The 17,048-nt window shown below is 30.9% G+C and overlaps 1 protein-coding gene across 8 annotated transcripts in view; it reads left to right on the top strand.

Annotated features, from left to right (window-relative positions):
* Positions 1-16,633, top strand: part of LOC134715980 (immunoglobulin superfamily DCC subclass member 3-like) — a 42,203-nt gene extending 25,570 nt beyond the window's left edge. For 5 of the 8 annotated variants that reach the window (XM_063578605.1, XM_063578607.1, XM_063578604.1 and 2 more), the window contains 8 exons: positions 2,142-2,266; positions 6,634-6,844; positions 8,060-8,086; positions 10,269-10,292; positions 11,075-11,125; positions 13,051-13,350; positions 13,935-13,958; positions 16,254-16,633. In XM_063578605.1, the coding sequence (XP_063434675.1) occupies positions 2,142-2,266; positions 6,634-6,844; positions 8,060-8,086; positions 10,269-10,292; positions 11,075-11,125; positions 13,051-13,350; positions 13,935-13,958; positions 16,254-16,396 (905 nt within the window). In that variant the 3' untranslated portion in view covers positions 16,397-16,633. The remainder of the gene's footprint in view (positions 1-2,141; positions 2,267-6,633; positions 6,845-8,059; positions 8,087-10,268; positions 10,293-11,074; positions 11,126-13,050; positions 13,351-13,934; positions 13,959-16,253) is intronic. The other 3 variants (XM_063578608.1, XM_063578609.1, XM_063578610.1) reach the window with 3 other exon arrangements.
* The last annotated feature ends 415 nt before the right edge of the window (positions 16,634-17,048 follow it).

A 17,048-nucleotide genomic window follows, 5' to 3' on the forward strand; every position in this document is an offset into this window, starting at 1 on the left:
ACCAAATCACTACTATACATAAAAAACTCATGCCTCAAAATTTCTTTGCATGCATGTAGTTTTATTCCCATATATATACTCACTATTAGGAGGGTGAAAGGTACAACTCTGGTTTAATCCCCTTAAAGAGTTTATGAGCCTGTCCAAGTCAGAAACCTCATATGAAGCTGTCTTTGTGTAATTATTTTACATATATTTGTTTTGTTATTTTTGGAATTCTGAAATAATCGCAATCTTTTGACGTATATGTGAAATCCATATAGACATGTCTTTTGTTGAAGACCACTTGTTGATTTCGAGATGGGTTTTTTTGCCGTGTGTTTTGGAGAAGAAAAAAAAAGAAATTTTAAAGCATTTGTTTTTCATTAAAACCTTTGGTCCAACATATGGTCGGAAATTCAACGAGAATAATTAGTTTTGGAAAACTGAAATACTATTTCGTCAACGGTTATACCATATCTACTTTAATTCAGCTATTAAAACATTGCATGCTATAGAAATAGCACTGAAAACGCCGTATCATTTGTTTAGATCCGATTATCATGCAACATGTATTAGCGTGTAATAATGTCTTTATGAATCGTGTCACCTAGCTAAACAGGCACTTGCAGTGTCTGCAGCGAAACCGTTTTCAATTAAGAAATATATCATTACGCAATTATTAGATTTAATAATTATTGTTCTACAACATTTTTCCATTTTTGTATTAGTCATGAGAATAATTCCCATCTGTCATGTCCGAGTTTGTCATCCTATTCCTATACAACGGAAGTATGCTATTCTTTCCCAACATTAATCTAACGGCGACCTGTAACTGAGTTAATGATTATATAATTTCATATTAAAAAGAAAAAAAAAGCTCTTTTGAGTAATAAAAATGTCTTTATGGAGGTTATAGATGACTGTTATTCAGATATGCAGTTCATTTGCAGATCAATCTATAAGTTTATGGAAAATCCTTCTCTTAATTATCGAGAAAATAAATGAAGTATCAAAATAGATTGGAAGAAACCATTTGATTACAATTAATGATACCGCGTTTATATTGAAAACAGGTATAATTTCACTATTCTTTCTTATCTGCTTTAATGCAATACCCCATTAAACTGGCGTCCCTAGCTGATGTCTATTGATATGTCTTTTAAAAGAGACCACAAAGATTTCTAGAACACATGGCATCAGTGGTCTGAAATAACGTTAATAAAGACAGTTGTGAATATTGATGATTACTAGTAACTGCTTGTAGCGAAAAAAATAATAACTGAAACGTTTGAAACTGGGACAAACAGTTTTGATTTCATGTTTGGGGATTTTATTATAAACATAACTTATGGTATAAAATGGGCGACAAAGGCAATATCTAGGAGATGGGGGTTTGATAACAGATCATATAAACACAAACCCTATAAATATAAGTAAGCGTTTATCAGTATCTTGAAATTCTGTTTAAAGGGTATTCATTACTGTACATATGTTAACTCTCAGTATAATTCAAAGTCGGTTATTGGACCGATTGATCAGACAAATAAATAACTGTACTCCCCCTTCAACGAGATTGCATCTTTTCTATTGTATAACAAATCTGGAGCTTATCCTGATGTACACATGATCATCTGCACCTTTCTTTGGTAAAACATGTCACTTACCCTTTTAAAGTCAGACTTCCAAGTAAATACAAAAAGGAAATTCATGTACCTTGCAGATTCGTTGAAAGAAGCGTTCGTATGCAGTGAGATAATATTGTGTTACATTTGAACGTTTTCAAAATGTAATTATGGTGACCTCATACGGGTACTTTCAGTTATTAATCTACCTAGATATACCTTCACCGGGTTCTTTTTTTTTATTCAAAAGCTATTAGCCATTTGTCAATTTCGATTATAATTTTGTCTTATTTGATTTCATCGTCTTGGTGAATAGTTGTCTCATTGCCTTTTTGAAATATTTGGTCTTCGATGCTCTTCATCTTTGTACTTTATTTGGCTCTGTTGGAGTTTTTTATTCGAACATCACTGACGAGTTTCCTGTTGACGAAACGCGCGTCTAGTGTACAAAATTTAACCCTGGTATCTGTAATATTTGTCTTGTAAATAATATTTTGCGTTTCCATTTTGTTTTCACTTTTCGTAATTTTATTTCAGTTTCGGCTGCTGGATGGAATGGTTATATATTACCTTCATTTAAAGAAACCAGGACAAATATAACTGTTTACGTTGGTAAAACAGCTGTGTTACCGTGTTCAATTGTTAATCTCGGAACTAAAAAGGTTGGTATTTTGCATTTAATTGCACTAAAGATAAAAATTACACATGTATGCCATCATTAGTAGATATGATGATACCTATATAAAATATGTATCTTGCTGAATAGATCCAATTATCGTGGGAGAATCAAATGTTGTATTCCTGGCATACCACTGTAATTGATTACCCAAACAGTCGGTACATATTCTAATGTAATTATTACATATCTTGACCAAACAGCAATCCAATTAGCTATGTACATGTATGCATCGCAAGAGAAACATTGGAATGGTTATCATCAGTTATGATTTGGCATATGCTAAATGCACGAATAATGTTATGAGTAATTGTTCCCATTTCTCCATCAACGTACAAAGACATAGATTATTGACAACATTGTTTGCATGGTATATTGTAATAACGCATGTATGCACATATTTTAACTGTCACATGACTATGACTGCTTCAGTTTTAATGTGTCGAAATGTAATTGGTCTTATGTAAATGCAAGTTAATAGTTTATTTTCCTTGATGGTCTGCGGTACATTTCAATCATTCTCATTACGTCTGGTATTTAGATAAATGCATTAATACGTTCGTTAAATATTATTTTTAAGCTAATTAATAGTTTCCGTTGGCTGTAGTAAAACCGACACCAGTACGTTACAGTTGTGTTACGGTTCCTTGTGGATATGCTTTGACATCCTGTCATTATATCATGTTATAGTTTTTGCTTAATTAATAGTTGTAGATCCATATACCTACCTTGTACTTCTTCGTTATTTACATGAACATATGACACTTCTGATGTTAAGTAAGGTTATGACATAAGTAGGTCGCGACGTACAGTGCAATGTCGCAAGTGGTTGCTAGAAGCTGCGCAGACAATTTATCACTTATTCTATCAACCTTGTATTTTCTGTTTAATGATTACTGGTACTACTGTCTGCTTTCCTTTGGCTTAAGTTTTATAATTGTTTTTGGTATCGTCTCCCTCTGTTTTCATACAGAGCTGAAATTTTCTATAAAATAAATATAATGTATACACTTGATCAATTGCCTCAGAAATCATGTAAGATGTGAAAATCTTCAAGAATTTTATTACAATCAATATGCCGTCTTAACCAGCTTATTAAATCTCTGACCTTATCTTACAACATAAACCTGGATAAGAAATAGAATTATTGAGATAAATCGAAAAAAAATATCCGAAGAGCTTGCAATAACAATTCATTACATGACTATATATTTCTTCAACTTATCAATTGCAAGAGTTTTAAGTAGAACTTTTAGATCATCTAGTTGAAAATTCTCATTAATCAAGCAAGAGAAATTACACATTATAAAGCAAGTTAGTGGGAAAGACTTGATTTTAGACACTCACATAACTTTTCTATACCTTATATTTGGCTTATTATTAAGGTATAAGTTTAATCCAAACGCCTCGATGATTGTAGCGTGCAAGCCTCGGATGTGGCCGAAGTCGTGGATTCGTTCCATATCGAGGTCAAAGACTTTACAGTTGGTATTTACTGCGTCTTTACTAAGCATGTAGATTTAAGAAGTAAGAACGAAGACAGGTCCACACGGAGTCAGAATATCAGTCAGTCGTTTGTTGCAGTAATATTCGTAATGTTACTTTGTATCGATAAGGTATAATTTAATTTGGAACGCATGTTTGTAAACCGAACTTGAAATTCTGACCATATGAAAGGTTTTTTTATTAATAGCTTATGGATGTAGGAAATAAATTGTTACCTTCTGATATAAGCCATACATGCATTGCGGAAGTCGTTCACCCTGGTCTTGTTCCCTTTTGAGATCATAAGATTCCCTTAGTTTTGTCTGTTGTCTTGCTTTGTCTTCTGCACCGATTTATGAGATACGAACATCGGTAAAGTGCACTGTTGCTTATATTTATACAATCTTGATTGTCCTTTATGCCGACCGAGGTGGTTACCTAAAGCGACTACCATCATTTTGTATTTGTAAATTGACTGCATACGGTTTTCATAAACCGAAAGTAAACAACGAGAAAGAAGGGACGTGTACAGAATCAGAAATATTGTAGTGATAACATATGACAATCAATGTTGAACTACGAAAATCATTTACATATGGTGTATTTACCTATGTAAACATCATCTGATTACTTTTGTCTAATTGCATATTGTCCAAATAATAGATTGTTTGTTGTATTGAATGCGATGTGACGTCTGATAGAGAATAGCTTGTTTACATAGGTCATCTATCAGTATCAGTGTCTGACAAATATGTTGCAAAACACAAACGCCAGTTGTTTCAAACATAACAGTGTAAGTTTGTTAAATAAATGACTGAATCTGTTACTTTATCCTATTCAACTATTTAATCCTTTTCATTTTGTAGTTTGAGGTCAAACATATTTTCGAAATTTGTATTTGTAAGATAAATTGAAGATTATCGTTGCGACATACTTTTTCATGGTAATGCAAATATGAAAAGCTATGAACATATGAACTCTTACAAAATCTAGAAGTTGCGATAACTATGCAGTATTGTTGTCAGAACTAAATTATAGAAATATTGCTGCCAGATAATCGGGAATAACAACTGAAACCAATATGCAATGTTATCTTCATCAGAAAGGCTAAAACCAAAAAGATTGAAAGCCATGAATGTATAAATACTGAAACACGCGAAGAGCTACCTGAATAAAAAGAACATAAAAAGAACTTAAATATATGCCAACTTGCTTGAGGTTGTTGGATCCTCTGTTTTGAATCCAATTCATAATACATCACTGAAGAGTTTAAGAACAAAATGTTACAAAATCATGTCAGTTGACGTCTAAGCTAACGATACTCTTAGAATACTTATCTGTAAAAGTAGAAATACTGTTTATATATTTTAAACCAAAAAAAATATACTCTGACTAATTTAGCCCGGGACACTGATGTTTGATTATTTCCCCAAACATAAATTTTAAAGATTTGAACATATTTATGTTAAATATGCTTATGTTTCCTACCTAATACTAACTAACTTTCACCATACACATGCAGTGCTGTTTAGTTGATAGTTTTTATGAACACAAAATTTTGTCACAAATCAGTTTGAAAAAGTTGTATGTACTTTCAAATATTTATTAAAAATAAATATTTTGAATAATTAGCGGTCTCCTTCATATCAATTTATTAATAGATGACAAATGTTGAGGTCGATTTATGAAAATTGGTGAAATCTAGGTTTGATTAATATTGTTATTTAGAAGAAAATTTAAAGTACTATTGGGTGACATTCATCATGCACTTATATCTTTTGAATAACACGGAAACGGTATGGTATATTAAAATAAACATATTGAACGTTTAAACCGTTACGGGATGTCACAGTTTAATTTCCCTAATTATTCATGTCTTGGTTAGACTTGGTGACCTTTTCCAATCCAGCTGGTTCTTTTAATTATTGGACCCGGCAATAGCACGGCTTTTGCTATCTTCCTGGTCGTTTTATTTTTGAATATTAACCATTTAATGGCATTTTGTTATTATTCCCGATCTTTACTTTTGAATCCCATCCATTGCATGGTCTTTCCCAGCTTGCTGGTTTTTTTTAAATTATTGAATCCTATCCATTTAATGGTTCTTTCAAATCTTGATGATCTTTTTTATCATTAGGTCCCGTCAATTTAATGTCCATTTTCCATCTCGCTTGTCTTTTTGTTTTTGGATCCCATCAATTAAATGGTGTTGTTTTCCATATTCTTGTTAGTCTTTTAATAATGAACCTTATAAGGTATTTTCAACTTTGCATGGCTTTTTATTATTGGATCTAATCAATTTAAGGTCCTGAACTAAGCTGCTTGGAACATGCCAGTTGTATCAAACAGTCTGTGTCTATGTGTGTTACCGTTTGTTTGTGTTGTAGTTACGGTGTTTGTTCTCGTTCCGTTGTTTTTCTTTTAAAGCTGATGTGTTTCCCTCGGTTTAAGTTTGTATTTGGTTTTGCTTAGCCTATTAAACAGCGGTATACTATTGGTGTCTTTATTTGATGGCCTTTTATCATCTGGCTGGTTTTAATGGCGTGGTATCGATCTCCATGATTCCTCATTTATATATTTATATCGAGTCTGCATCAAGTTTCGAATATTCTATATTTTCGTTCTTTTTCCTTAACCAAATACTGATTTGAACATATCAATTTATGAATCGTTTGATAGAATTTAAAACAGGCGTGCGCGTTTAATAGGATCATCACCAAACATGAGATCTTCTACCGATATTACCAACGATTAAACTTTTATTTAAAAAAATATTAAAAATGATATAAATTTCAGAATAAAGAGAATTAAATAAAAATGCATATACTGTTTGATTCTCATGAAAAAAACAACTTGTATTGCTTATAGGTTATCTGGAAGAGAGTTGACCAAAAGCATGCTTTAACCATAGGCGAGTTTGTGTTTACAACTGACGAACGACACAGTGTAGACCATTCTGACAAAGGTTATAAATGGAATTTGGTTATCAAAGATGTCACTAAAGCACACGCCGGTCTGTACGATTGTCAAATTAGCACAAAAGAAGACTTGGTGAGAAGAATAAGGCTTTCTGTCACAGGTAATAATTTACTTATGATTATTCTCGTTTGAACAGTTACTTTTACAACCTATCTTGTTTTTAATGCCCAGTGAAACAAATATCTTTTGGTAATGCATGAACACTCATTTGAAATTTGAGCCAGTTAATTAAAGGGGGACAAAAACTACGGCTAGTTAATACATCCTCTCCTTGGTACAGTATTTTGTGTTGCTTTCAAATTTCGGACTTTCGGTATGTAATCTACTCCGGAATACAGTACCAAGGAAAGCATGTAGATATTTATCAAAGGTACCAGGATTGTAATTTAGTACGCAAGACGCGCGTTTCGTCTACATAAGACTCATCAGTGACGACACTCATATCAAAATATTTATAAAGCCAAACAAGTACAAGGTTGAAGAGCAATGAAGATCCAAAAAGTTGTGCCAAATACGACTAAGGTAATCTTTGCCTGCGATAAGAAAATCCTTAGTTTTTCGAAAATTACAAAGTTTTGTAAACAGCAAAATTATAAAATGACCACATTATTGATATTCATGTCAACACCGAAATGTTGACTACTGGGTTGATGATACCCTCGGCGACGAAACGTCCACCAGCAGTGGCATCGACCCAGTGGTTATAAATAGTAATCAAAGGTACCAAGATTATAATTTAGTACGTCAGACGTGAAGTACGTGTTGTTTTTATATTAGCACATAAGTACTTTTAGCTGGTTTTCTGGATAGCTGCAAACATTCCCTGCGGTTATATTTATGTCTTCCTTTTGATGAAAGGGGGGATGATATAATGTTAAGTAGTTATATGAATTCTTCTTCTCATAAATCATTTTGCATTGGTGTACATATTTAACCAAAGCAAACTATTTTTGCTGCTTTTGTCAAAATCTGTTAATAAAAATGTTCATGATAAACAGAACAATTTTATTAAGACCGTGTGTTGCTAAATGTATCTAAGAGTCAATACAAGAAAAGTTTTCTGCATATACTTAACATAAATCTCCAAGACACCTAAATATAAATCAACATTAGCAAACAACTACATAAAACAACTTCTTTTAACCAGAACTGCTAAAATCCTTTACAAAAATATTTTATTTCTAAAACTCACTTTTATTTTGGCATTAATAGAACATGTTAAGTGTTTTAGTTGGTCGGTGCTACCGTAAAGATTAGGCCTATAACTCGTGTGATATATAATTTATAATTCATCTTAAAAAACTTTTATTTTCAGATCCTCCTCCAGTGGAAGAAACAAAAGGTAATTTAATATGTCTTTTTTAATTCGATGTTAATTGTCGTGAATAAAAGGCTTGTTTAGTTTGTATGTTAAAACAGATTCTCATTTAATACAAACCTGCATATCTACATGTATGATGCTTTTAGTAAGACAGCTCTGTATTTCAAGTGCATGTATCAATGCATTACAAATATATAAATGTAATGAACATTGGTATATCTTTCTTTGGACCTTTTGGATTATAGCTCTTCATCTTTTATATAAACTTTGGATTTCAAATGTTTTGGCCACGAGCATCACTGAAGAGACATGTATTGTCAAAATGCGCATCTGGTGCAAGAAAATTGTTACCGTTAATTTTATTTCTAACTTAACCTATTGATTAACTGAATTCGTATGTCTACATTTTAATGACCGCAGGTTGGTTTTTTGAAACGTTGAATGTCTGGTTTAAGAAAAACTGAGATCAATGCATTATAGTGCTGGAATATTATTGTCAATTATAAAATGACATATGATACACCATAAAAAATATAATCAATATATTATATGATTGACACCAAAAGAACATCAATTCTAATGTCATCTATATTATACACATTTTCAATCAAAATTTGAAAACTGATTTAACTATTGTTTTTATGCCTTTTTACATTACGTATGTTTACATTTGTACAATTCATCATTACATTTTTACATATTTAGTGCGTAAATAGTAAATTTCAAACCTTACATGTAGGATTAGGTCAAATCTAGGTACAATAAAAAGAGTTGACTATTAATTTTGCTATCAAATACAAACATATGTTAAAGAGAAAGACAGCCCCGTTTCAAATGTAGTATTAAAGTTAACCTTATTTAAATATAACATTAACTGATTTGATTATACTGTTAGTATTTTAAGACCACTTTTAAAGTATATGATAGAATTTTATATAACCTTTGGTTTAAGATAAATCCTTTAATCAGTCAAATAATTTGCATTTTTAGTTATCTTTACTCTCTCATGAAAATACATTAACTTTCAAATGTGTCCAATATACTGGGTGGTTATGTACACAAGGCACTCGAGGAAAATTCCATAAAAACTAACTAAATTGATGATTTGAAATAAATAAAACCGCCTTATTATTTTGAAAACACCTTATTGCCATTTTCTTTCGTTGCGTTTGGGAAAATTCAAATTTTACTTTTTTATTCTTTTTAAGTACAGAAAATATACTTTTAACACATATAAATAACTAAATATTCCTCTGGTTGTCTTGTACAATCAAAATTAAAATTATTTTAACTTGTCATTCTTGGGGAGAATACCTTCCAAATGAGTATTTTTAAATCAATAATCAAATATTACATACTTATTTATATTTGCACAATCTACTTTGCCCTCGTTGTCGGGTAAACTGTAAATAGGTTTTGTATTTATTAAAAATAGAAAAAAACATGGCAACACGAGAGATTCAGTTCCATATGTTTTTATGCATCAAACTAAAAACAATAAGCACATCTGGTGCAGTTAAATTTATGTCGTTGATTTTTTTTTATCAAATTTTAAAGTAACAGCCATTTTAAATCGTAGTAAGTTGAATAAAATCAAATTACTGTCAAGCTAAATAGATATGTCAAATCAAGCTATAAAATTGAAGGCAGGAAGAGTCGCATCACTTTAAGAAATGTTTGAAGTGATTCTTTGTGGATTTGTTTCCTAGTTTATTTTAAAGTGTTGCGCCAGCATATCTCAAACTAATTTTATCATTATTGTATTCTTTTTATCTGTTAATTTTTTTGAAGAGTTTAACGACTTGTCTATATGATAAAGCTTACAAATGGCATGGTACAAAGTTAAACTATTGTGAACTTAAGTATATTGCATTGTTTGTACATTACGATTTTCTTATCAAAAAGACAATATTAAAAAAAAATCAAAAGCTCAAACACATAAAATGAATGGAAAGAACTACCTCCAAAGATTTTGCGCAAAATGAGAAGAAATGTTGTTGCTGTATACATCATATCATATTACACTGATAAAATCGTGCAACATTATTATATTGTGACCTAGTTAATATTCCTTCGTGTAACGTGACAACAATATGCATTTTCTTTATGTCACTGTTAATGGTAGTGCCTTTATAATTTAGCGCTACTAGTAGTTAAAACTTTAACCCGCAAATGATACAATAAATATACATATTTATTTCAGAGAAGAAGACAATATTTCGTCCAGGTACACACTCACTTACTTATCGAAAACATTTATATTTACTAACTTTGCAAACATCTTTGGCGTGAATTTTCGCTCATATATGTACCACTGAAGTATTTACCTTCTTAACTCTTAACTCAAAACAGAAGCACTTCTAACCATGATAGTCTAATAGAAAATAGAAAATAGAATAGCTACATGTATATGCAAAGCTTTTCTGTAAACATTTGTTTACTCGCTTTTTTATCAGTATTATAATGGCAAAGTATATTCATTATTATGTGCAACTCCAAATATCATTCAAATTGACCAAATTTTATAGGATGTGCAAATTGCTATTGTTTATATTATGTCTTCCAAAAGTTTTCTTAAATCAATAATTTATGGTTAAAGAGGAAATGCAGGTATCATGTGTGGGCAAACGGACAAAACAGGTTTTTAAGAAGCCCATTTCACTTGGAGACGCTATTGTAATTATACAATAAAAAATACTTACACTGGTGCATTTGTTATATCTATCATCTAATCTGAAATGTTTTTAATTTGTGAATCAGTATCGTTGCGTTATCAAGGTTACTTTTCTTACTTTAAGAAGCCAATAAAAAAAGACAAGAAATAAAAATCAAGTAGCAATTATTCTTTATCATTAATATAGATTGTTATATAAACTTTCCCCAGATATTCTGTCACACAAATCAACAATCGTTATAAACATAGACTGGATATGTCTTCCACAGACATCAACTTTTTAAATCAATAATTCTTGTTCAAGCCGTAAACGTATCTTTTTATATTTTATGCAGCTACTGTTTTTCCAAATAGCAGTTTTACTAAAAGCCCACGGAATCAATCGGGTATAGTTAAACCATGTATCTTGTTTTTAAATTTAATGTGACACTTGTTATTTTACTGCAATTTTTTCTTTCTTTTTTATATTGTTAAATGAAACACAATAGCAACTAGTATTACATGGTGATCTTGAAGCCTTAATGGTAAAAAAGAAAGTTAAAAAGTCCATATATTTTGCCCCTTCGAAATAACATAAACATGTATAATAAATAAGTAAAAAAAATTCTTCCATTTCTTTATGGGGCATAATTCTGTTAGATATCGGAATCTATAGTAGAACTGTTGGTGACCTTTTGCTGTTGTCTGTTCTATGTTCGGGTTGTTGTCTCTTTGACACAGTCTGTACTATAAAAAAAATTGATTGAAGCTTGTTTATCGCACTTTCAGGGTAGCGGTATAAGATTTAAATACACATTCAGAATGAAAACTTGTAATGTATATTTAAATTCAACATAGTTTTCGAAAATACCCCTGTTTCCTCTTTATAAGAGATCTTACAATGTAATTATTGACATGCTATTTAGTGCAGAGAAGCCTTAACCGAGTTTTATTTAATGATATGTCCATTGTTAATCCCTCGCTTGGAAAACAATGTAAACGAATTAAAATCTACTTACATAATGGACATTAAAAGTCCTTCTGAATTTTGTCAAATAGCGGCTTGGTACTAGACTAACCCTATATTTAATTATTAAAAAAAACAAGAACTAATTTCAAATGTTAGCTTTCTTCAAATTAGGTACCATGTTGTGGTATAATAAGTTAATTTATGAAACGGAAATTTAGAGGCAACTTATTCCAATTTAATTATGAATAATACTAGTATTAAGATTATAAAGGTCAATAAGCTTGCACATAACTTTCATGTTTGTCTGTCTTTTTGCAATATTAACAGCATGTCGTAATTGTTAACTGATTTCACTGCATGGGAAGTATTGCTATACACAAAACACAAACCATTAGGTTTAGATTTAAAGTCATACGAGTTGAATCCGAACTAGTTTTGTTATAGTATCAAATAAAGGCAATAGTAGTTTACCGCTGATGGAAAATCATAAATCGATGGAGAGAAAACAAACCACAGCTACAAACTAAAACCGGGGGAAAACATCAACATAAGAGAAAAAAAACAAAACCATAGAAACACTGAAGTGAACAAAAAACAAACGACAATGCAACACACACAGAAACGAACTATTAGATAACAACTGCAATTGTTTCGGCTTAGTTTCAGGACATTTTTAGAAAAATGGTGGGTTAAACGCTGGTTTTGAGGCTAGTCGAAAAAGGAATGAAAAAAATAACGAACTCCTAAAACAGTCCAAAACAAAAGTCCGTAATCAAATGTGTTTGTTTTAAGTTTCTAACGTTTAAAACAAACTTACACACAAACACACAAGCAATCATACACAAAACTAAACAGCTTTAAGTAAAATGCTATGTGATTTGAACATGTATTGTGGCTTGTGCGTTTCTTTAATAAAGTGGCACCCTTGTGTCTTTAATCTCATCTTCTCATTCTAACACGATGAGTGTTTTAAGAAAACGCATTTGCATTCAAATTTTTAATCACATAAACCACTAAGCACGTTTGTTGCATATATATATAATTTTTTCTTGAATAATTCCTTTGTACTTTTGATATTGTTAAAACTTATAAAATAATCATCCCTTTAAAAACACGAAAATATCAAATAGAAAATAAATGAGAAGAAGGAAAACAAATCAAATTCATAATGTACAGCCACAAGAATTATAAAGATCTAAAAAGCAATATAATAATTTGTTTTTGCTCCATTAAGGCTTTTTTTTAAAGAAATGACCATCAGAAACATGCACGTATGGCCCAATGAACAATATTACTTCTACAATAAATATCTGCAAGTTAAATCTTTGGTTCCCTGATTAATTAACTTATTCTTTCTTTCAGCAATACATATATCAGGGCCAAATTTCACTGAGAAAGGTGAACCTATCCGCATAACATGTAATGCAACTGGTGATTCAATGACTCCAGAGCATATGGATTGGTTTCATAATGGATTAAAATTACAGCAAAACATAGATGCTGGTGTACTCATTACAGAATTTAGACACAGTGAAACAAAAAAACTTTATAGTGTGTTAGAAATAGCTAAGAGTTCGATGAAGGACACTGGAGTATATATCTGTCGGAGTTCGAAAAAAGATGTTGATAGTCACCATGTTGTCGTCCTAAATGGTAAGTTAAGTAAGTAAATGTTATACTTGAAAAAGTTTAATATTTAGATTTTGATTGACCTTACAGTATGTTTGTAACATTTAATAGTATAGTAATACAGCAGGCAAGTTTATAATTTATGCCACAAAAAGTGCTCAACAACAATGTACTACAAAGTGTTTGATAACAATGACATTAATTCTAATAGAAATAAGAAGGCCTAGTTATTTTGTATCACCATTTCATGAATGATATTTGAAAGTTACATGCTTGTAGTTCATCCTTAAACTTAAAGCATTGGACATAATGTAGATCTAAATGCTTATGATATAAAAGCCTGTAATATTTGCTCTTGACTTTATCGAAAGGGTTAAGACTAGTCTTCATTCTTAATTATGATTGTTCCGTTATAACATTTGAATATGTGTACTATATGTGTACACACACATTTTTCTAGAAACATTGTAGGGGGAAAAGATGGCGAAAATTAACTGTAACTTTTCACGCGACTTACGTAGTTGTAGAACATACATATGGGATGCGTCTGGTATATTATTTTAGATCATTTAAATACATATGTTTGTATCTTACATAACATTTTATTATTATTTCAGCTGATTCAAGTCATGACAAACGTGGTGAGTATCTTTTGACTCGTACTTATCAAGAAAGTAAAACGTATTTTGTGAACTTGTTATAGTGTGTGATAACATTGTGTGAGGGAATTCGACGTTTGATGTACCACTGTTCACTCCAGTGCAATTTATGACAATACCACTGCATCAATCAGAATTATTTCTTTTGCAGTGTTTTAAGAAATGATTTTGCTTTGTTGTCGCGTATTATTTGTGAAGCATTCAATGTTTTAAAAAGGCGAATTTTCTGTATAAAGTTAATGATTATGTTGACTTTTGAAGGCCAAACTTTCTACAGCCTTAAATACGCTAATGAAAGATCCAAAAACTATACCAATACATAACGACATGTTTATGAAATTATAACAAATCTATTGGTTAGCAAATTTTTACTCGTTATTGCAAAATAATGAACTTAAAATATCTGACATTTTCTTCCTACCCAGTTTACCCCTATACATTTTTATGATGTGGACTGGTCATTGTTTTTGAATCGTAGGCAATTTGATTGGATTAAGTTGTTATTAGTTTACCTTCAAACTTGTTTATGCTTTTCATACATGACTATTGATTAATTAGAACGTGCATGAATGTGTACGGTAACTAAAATGACCTTCAAATTGGACACTGGACGAGTCAATATTATGTTTTATCAATGCAAGTTCAGGTATGAAAGGTAAGAATTACCACTTATTCGATTTCCACAAAATTTTCGGAATAAACAGTTGAAAGATTATTTTTTAAAAGCCTATTGCGAAGAGTAAAGAGAAAGTTTACAAATAATACGTTTTTCATTAAACAAGTCATTTTCGTAAGAGAAATACCGAAATATATTTTACGCACGACTACGGCAGGTAAAATTATTATTTATTATAATAAAAAAAAGCATTTTTCAGTCTCATTGGAATTTGTTGATTACAATTAATCCCAAACTTAAGAAGTAAGTAGTTAAAGTCAAAATATGTCCGATCTGCCTATTTCTGCACATCAAAAGTCAATACGATCGTTTTAAAGTCAATTTCGTCTACCTCACAAAATCTTGTTAGGCACTATAGTGATGCATAATTTAAAAGAAAATAATATTCGCAAATAGTACGATCATGTGGTAGCTAAAACCTAACGACTCTATTATGGTCTATTATTTCTAGCTTCAGACAATATTTTTTTCCCCATTTAGAAACTGAAAAATAATTTGATTATGAAAAATGTAAACACGGTATTATCGTCTATTTAAATGTGATATTCAGTTATGAAAATAAATTATGGTAGCCCATGAGACGACTATAAGCATTCAAAAGATATAAGCAGTGACAGGTCACTGTTCAGATTGCAATGTTGAACAATCATAACTCCTTATTTTCATATTTAGTCAGCACTTCGCTGTTGAGATAAATATCAATTATGTGGTCATTTATATAAATTTCCTGTTTACAAAACTTAAGAAAAATTAATGATTTTCTTATCCCAGGAATAGATTATAATTAGCTTAGCCGTTTTTGGCGCAACTTTTTATGATTTTTTTTTATCCTCAATGCTCTCTAACTTTGTAGATGTGGTATGATTGCCAAAGAGACAACTATCCACAAAAGACCAAAATGACACAAACATTAACAACTATAGGTCACCGTACGGCCTTCAACAATGAGCAAAGCCCATACCGCATAGTCAGCTTTAAAATGCCTCGATAAGACCTTATTTATGTAAAAACATGTTTGGCTTTACATTGTTTTGAAATGAGCGTCACTGATGAGTCTTTTGAAGACGAAACGCGCGTTTGGCGTACTAAATTATAATTCTGGTACCTTTGATAACTATTACCATTAAGTTAAAATATCACATAATCCAAAAGAACAATTTAAGACCTGACTTATGGCAAACACTAAACGGAAACAAAACATGACAGAAAACTATTATTCGCCATTATAATTTTATCATTCAAAGTTTATGTCATGGATAATCATGATCAGAATCATACCAAGTATGTTTAAGCTAATTTGACAATAAGAATTGTGGTTTGATTGTCAATCAGACAACTTCCCACAAGAGAACAAATGACACAGAAGTCAACAATTAAAGGTTTCTGCTCGGACTGCAATAATAAGTGAAACTCAAAATGGAATGATATGAGTAACCGTATTCCGGCATCTGAACGCCTCGTCAAAATGTGGAAAGAAAATATATGAGGATAGAACAGAAGGTATAACAAGTATAAATTATATAAAATCTATATCATCAGTTTATATTACTTTTTTAATGTTAGTATACATTCTTAAACTTTAAAAAGATATTATTTTTCAGGTTTTCAAGATAAAAAGACTGTTGTGAATTCATCTCATTTGGATAACCCGGGTAACAGCGCGTCAAGTGTGAACAGACGTGTACACTATTTAATGTCAAACTGTTTATTATTATTAGTGACAATACTCGCACATAACCGGTAGCACTTTACGGGTACTTCTATACATAGGTTTTAATCCAGTGTGATATGTAATATAATTTATCAAAATAGTGTTTTTACGATTGAGACGTTTGTCTTTGTAAGATGTATATAGTAAAATTCTTATTCATCGCTTTATAAAATTGTATGTTTTAAAGTTTGTAGTTCGGTACGGGAACGGAGAGACTTAGGTAATAAAATGAGAGTTTCCAAAGTGTGTGTTCAAACAGATAAAGAAGATGGACATGTTTTGACAAGATGAATAATTGAAAGATAGTACCAATCATATCAGTTCATTCATACATAGATGGTCGCACATGTACAAAAATATATAATAACAAACGCTAAGGGTTTATTATGTTTACTACTCCACAGATCTATGCTTTCTTATTTTTTTACTTAGATACCCTGTTCTATTTTATAACGAAAGTGCTTTTAAAGTGGGTTAATATTTCAATCTATTCAAATGTAAGAAAAAAGCAATCGAAATTTTTAATAATCTTAATAACTGTCTTTTGTATCGAATTCGTATACTTAAGAAATATGATGGTTACTGTCTAAAACGGTGAACTCAGGTAGTAATTTGCAACAGTTCTATTGTACTTTGATCTTGAAACCATAATTTAATCTTCGAACTTTCCACTATTATTTCTGGT

This window comes from Mytilus trossulus, chromosome 4, assembly GCF_036588685.1.
Source record: "Mytilus trossulus isolate FHL-02 chromosome 4, PNRI_Mtr1.1.1.hap1, whole genome shotgun sequence".
NCBI classification, from domain to species: domain Eukaryota; kingdom Metazoa; phylum Mollusca; class Bivalvia; order Mytilida; family Mytilidae; genus Mytilus; species Mytilus trossulus.